This window comes from Citrus clementina, unplaced genomic scaffold (assembly GCF_000493195.1).
Source record: "Citrus clementina cultivar Clemenules unplaced genomic scaffold, Citrus_clementina_v1.0 scaffold_3, whole genome shotgun sequence".
NCBI lineage: Eukaryota > Viridiplantae > Streptophyta > Magnoliopsida > Sapindales > Rutaceae > Citrus > Citrus x clementina.
Genome location: NW_006262339.1, coordinates 43,651,926 through 43,657,273, shown reverse-complemented (window position 1 = coordinate 43,657,273; position 5,348 = coordinate 43,651,926). Strand labels below are relative to the sequence as shown.

Below are 5,348 nucleotides of genomic sequence, written 5' to 3'. Positions count from 1 at the left end.
AGTAAATTTAGAGGTAAAGGGACCATCAATGTACAAGCTTTCAAAGAATATGCAAGAATGATGATGAAGCCACGAAGGCAAGATGTAATTGAGGTTGAACAATTGTATCTTAAAAACTTCAACATTAAAATGTTTGGTAAACATTAGATGTTGTAGCTTAAAAAATATGTTGATATTATTTTTCACTTGTATGATGAAAAATCTATTATATCTTTAATAATTTTATTAAAATTATTATATAAAAATTATGTTTATTACATACTATTCATTTTTATTCATTTTTTTCCACAGTAACTAAAACTTAAAAGTTACAGTACCATAATTCCAAATACAACCTAAGTGCAAACTGCCAAAGCCTACAAAAATGAAAAGGCATCCAAAGACAAGTGCAATTTGAAATATGTTCTCCATGCATGATCTGCCTAAATTTGTAGTTTAAGTTAGGGTGGCTTGGAACGAGGTACATGTTTACTACTTACTAAAGTAAAATAAATCCAATCGGCAAATTGCATATTGTTAATTAAATTAATACAACATTAAATTTTATAATATACAATCGATCATCCATAATTATTTATGATCTATCTTTTAAAATTACACTCTCTGTTTACAATAAATATACCAAAATTCTCCCATATATATTTTAGCAAAAATATGTCGTTCTCACCTCACTATTTCAAAATTTACCAAAATAATTTAGGTCATGTTTGTTATTATTGATTGGCTAGTTAAAAGTTATTGCACTAAAATATTTGATAAATACTTATTGTTGTGGTTTGAAATCTAAATTAATTTGATCTTATACTTATATGATAAAAATTTTATAATATTTTTATTATTTTTATTGAAAGAATACAGTGTATATTAATTTTTATTTCATAATTATAATTTTATTTACAACTGTTATAATTTAAAAATAAATTACAATACGAAACAGGCTTTAATGAAACCAAGATTGTGTTCGCTAATTACTATCAATTTTTTAATTTCTTTTATAGTTAAAATTTAGGCTGAAACTACGTTGCCACATGGGTTTCGTACCCCCCTTTTTTGTCTTTTTCAAGGTTAATTGTATGGAGTCCATTTATTTGTTTAAAGAACAAAAAAGCTAAAGAATTTTATATTTTCACACATTAGTCATGCACCTAAAAATTTTCAATTACAATGATGTTTTTGGAAGCCACAATCTATTTCAGAAGCACTTTTCAAAGATGCTGACATGAATACAATACTCAGACATCGTAGACTTGTCAATTTTGGAGAATATAAGTTTTTTTCTTTTTTTTTTTATTGCAATATATATAGAGAAGAGAATGCATAAATTGTTAGAGTTGAAGGAAAAAAAAATCCATTTCACTACCAAACTAAAAAATAAAAAAATAAAAAATTGGTCATGGCCATGGTTTTGTTTTCCAACACTTAGCCATTAATCCGACAAGAATGTAACACAATATATATATATATATATATATATTGTAAGGGTAAACATGCGTATTTAATTTTTATTATAATCACTATGCATTTTATAATATGAAAAACTAATTAATGTGTTTTACATAAAAAATTCTTATTTTTTATTTACTTTTCCTAAAATGATTAATATTAAAAGATAATTAAAATTATTTACAATATAGAAACAAAATAATAAAATAAAATTATTACTCTTCTTTTTAATTACAAAAAATTAATAAAGAAATATTTAAATTATTTTCAAATAGAGTAATTGTTTAGATTTATTTTTTTACCCTTATTTAATTAAGTTAATGAAATATTTTAAACGAGTTCTAATGACTATTTAAAATGTTGGGGTGGAATAAAAAACTCAATTTAGTTAAGTGTGCAATTAAATTTACTCTTTTTATTTAAGGACAAAAATTCAACCAAAAATACAAAATCCTTGTTCAAATGAACAAAAATGATTTTATGAATTGATAAACTCATGATTTTACGAATTGATAAACTAACACTTTATTATTATTATTATTATTATTATTATTATTAGTAGTAGTAGTAGTAGTAGTAAATTAATATATTTTTCTACATAATCAAATAATTGATAGTATGTTAAATAAATATTATGTTACAAGAAAATAATAAAACATTAATTATATATAATATGAAATTAAATTCATTTTCATATTTTGTGCATTTCATCCATTTGAGATAGTAAAATCTCTTGCGTTAGAGAAAAAAAAAAAAGGTATAATATCTCTCACATGGGAGGAAATTGGTTGCCATTTTGTTAAATTAAAAAAAAAACATATATATATTTATTGTCAATTATGGTTAGTAAAAAAAATACAATGTTTAGCTATATATTAAATTAATTAGTTTATTAATTAATAAGAGAATTATTAATTTAAATAAATATTAACAAATGTAAGAATAAGTCATTTAATTGAAAACCTAGTTCAATAATCTAAAACGAATTTAAAATATTATGGACTTACATGTTAAAATTTAACAACTTTTAATTTTTCTTATTTTGTATAAATAATAGGGACATTTAATGTTAATAACCTAACAAATGCATCTAAGCCGTTGTATAATTTTTGAGTTGAATCTAAAGGTAGATTTGAAAAAGACAAAAAATAGGATACCAAACACCATGGGTAATATAGCTGGACCCTAAAATTTATTCATAGGTTTTTGGCTTTTGCATCTGGCGTCGCTTGAAATATTGGGTAAACGTACATTTACCATCAGTTAGTTATCACTAAAATCACAGGATTCAACCTTTTACATATAAAACATTTAAATCACGTGATAATGAGTCAAAGGCAACCAGTGGTGGACCCCATGGTTTCCCACCATATCGCTCAACGTGGCAGCACGTCAGTGGCAAATAAAATAAACAAAATTAAATGAAAATAAATTAATTCCGATTTGTAGCGAAAAGAAAATGAAATCGCAATTTGAGAATAAGGAAACCTAACTCAGATCTAAAAACATGACCAAAAATTTCCAAGTAGTGTTTGTTTGTTTGTTTTTCTCAGCTGAAATTGCGGAATTTTGACAGCTCCATATTTAGATTACAACCTTTTTGTTGATCTAAGGTGAGGTTCTGCTTCTGCTGCAAAAGCTTCAATTGTTTTTCTTTTGTTACTGTTCTACTGGCCCTGTAAGACTTTAGCTTTATAAGAGACTAATGGTTCAATTTATGAGATGCTCTTGTATTTGTGTTCAATGGGTAGAACTTAATTTGTATGAATAACTTTGTTTACTTGATAGTTTAAGTGATTTGCTTAATGGGTATGCCTGGAATTAGCGAATTTAGTTACTTGGAGTTGTTTGCTTGGTGATTCAATCGGAATATTTTTTTCTTTGAGGGTTTAACGATTAATTTTGAAAGGTTTTACTTCCGTTTTCCTGGGATTTATTGAGCTATATGCAGTTGGACACGTGACGGTTGGCTTGATTTGAGATTTTGGGTTTTGTGTGGTATAATAGATTTTAAGGAGAGAAATATGGCTGAGAAATTTTGGACAAAGGAAGAAGACAAAGCTATGGTGGAATCAGTTTTGGGTACTGAGGCCTGTGAATTCTTGATCAAATCCGCTGCCAACAATGTAATGGCAGAGTTGTTTACACCACCTGGTGATTTGGGTGTGCACCAGAGGCTATGTCAGGTAGTTGAAGGGTCCAATTGGAACTATGCAATTTACTGGCATGCTTCAAACTTGAAATCTGGTGGATCCGCCCTAATTTGGGGAGATGGCCATTGCCGTGACCCAAAGGATGGTGCAGTTGGAGGTGGGAAATCTAGTGGAGTTAACAAAGTTGACGAAGTTGAGAGGAAAGAAGAGGTAAAAAAGCGGGTGCTTCAGAAGCTGCATGCATGTTTTGGTGGGTTGGAGAATTATGCGTCAAGGTTTGATGGAGTGTCAGGTGTAGAGATGTTTTATCTTACCTCGATGTATTTTAACTTTAGGTGTGATTCAGCATACGGTCCTGGACACGCATACAAGTCTGGTAGATCAATTTGGACCTCAGGCATAGTTAGTTGTTCAGATCATTATGAATCTAGGTCCTTTCTGGCAATGTCAGCGGGTTTCCAAACTGTGGTGTTTGTTCCTGCAAAGTCTGGAGTTGTGGAGCTTGGTTCTGTCAAATTAATACCAGAGGAACAGAATGTTGTGGAGATGGTAAAAACTGTGTTTGAGGGATCTAGTTCTGTTCAAACAAAAGTGTTTCCAAAGATTTTTGGGCATGAACTAAGTTTGGGTGGCTCAAAATCACAATCAATAAGCATTAACTTTTCTCCCAAAGTGGAAGATGAACTGAATTTTGCTTCAGACTCTTATGAAATACAGGCAATAGGTAGCAATCAGGTATATGGAAATTCTTCTAATAGGTGTCGATCTGAAGATGAAGCTAAACTTTTTCCGCATTTGAACCAAATGATTGTTGGGGGTTTTGATGCTCAGGCAAGAGTGTCTAGTTTGGAACAGAAGGATGATTCATCACCTCAGGGCGATGATCGGAAACCTAGGAAGAGAGGAAGAAAGCCTGCAAATGGGAGAGAAGAGCCGTTGAATCATGTTGAAGCAGAGCGGCAGAGGCGGGAGAAGCTTAACCAGCGATTCTATGCTTTAAGAGCTGTTGTCCCTAATATCTCTAAGATGGACAAAGCCTCTCTGCTTGGTGATGCCATTACCTATATCACTGACCTCCAGATGAAAATCAGGGTTTTGGAGACAGAGAAGGATATGTCAAACAATAAACAAAAGCAGATTTCTGTGCCAGAGATTGATTTTCAGCCCAGACACGAGGATGCAGTTGTGCGGGTGAGCTGTCCTCTGGACGACCACCCGGTTTCAAGTGTCATGAAAACATTCAGTGAACATCAAATTGTAGCTCAAGAGTCTAATGTTTCTACAACGGAAGACAAGGTTATCCATACATTTTCCATTCAGACTCAAAGTGGTGCTTCTGAGCAGTTAAAAGAGAAACTACTTGCTGCCCTTTCTAAATGATGTGATTGTAAATTAAGTTGTGTTTATGAGGTGCTCTTTCTGTGTGCTGCTGCTGTGCATCTCCATGTCAGAAAAGATTCTGTGGCTGGCATATTTCTTTGCATTAAAGATCTTTATTCTATAATTTCTAACTTCAAAACAAGGTTGAATGAATTTGTTGTGTTCTTTGAATGTTGAGTTGTGTGAAATATGATGAATCTATACGAATCAGGTTTGATTTTAGTACTATTTAGCTAGGTGGGCAACATGATGTCCGACTCAAAACAAACCCTGGACTCCGTGATATTGGCTGCAATCCGAAATTTGGACTTCAAAATTAGTCGTTCTTGATGCGGTATTTTGTTATTTCATTTTGTGTGAGGTGACGACTAA

General features: G+C 31.0%; 1 protein-coding gene across 1 annotated transcript; it reads left to right on the top strand.

Moving 5' to 3' along the window:
- The first annotated feature begins 2,897 nt into the window (after positions 1-2,897).
- Positions 2,898-5,147, top strand: LOC18047646 (transcription factor bHLH3). Its single transcript, XM_024189033.1, has one exon. The coding sequence runs from the start codon at positions 3,468-3,470 to the stop codon at positions 4,974-4,976; it is 1,509 nt and encodes a 502-aa protein (XP_024044801.1). The 5' UTR covers positions 2,898-3,467; the 3' UTR covers positions 4,977-5,147.
- The last annotated feature ends 201 nt before the right edge of the window (positions 5,148-5,348 follow it).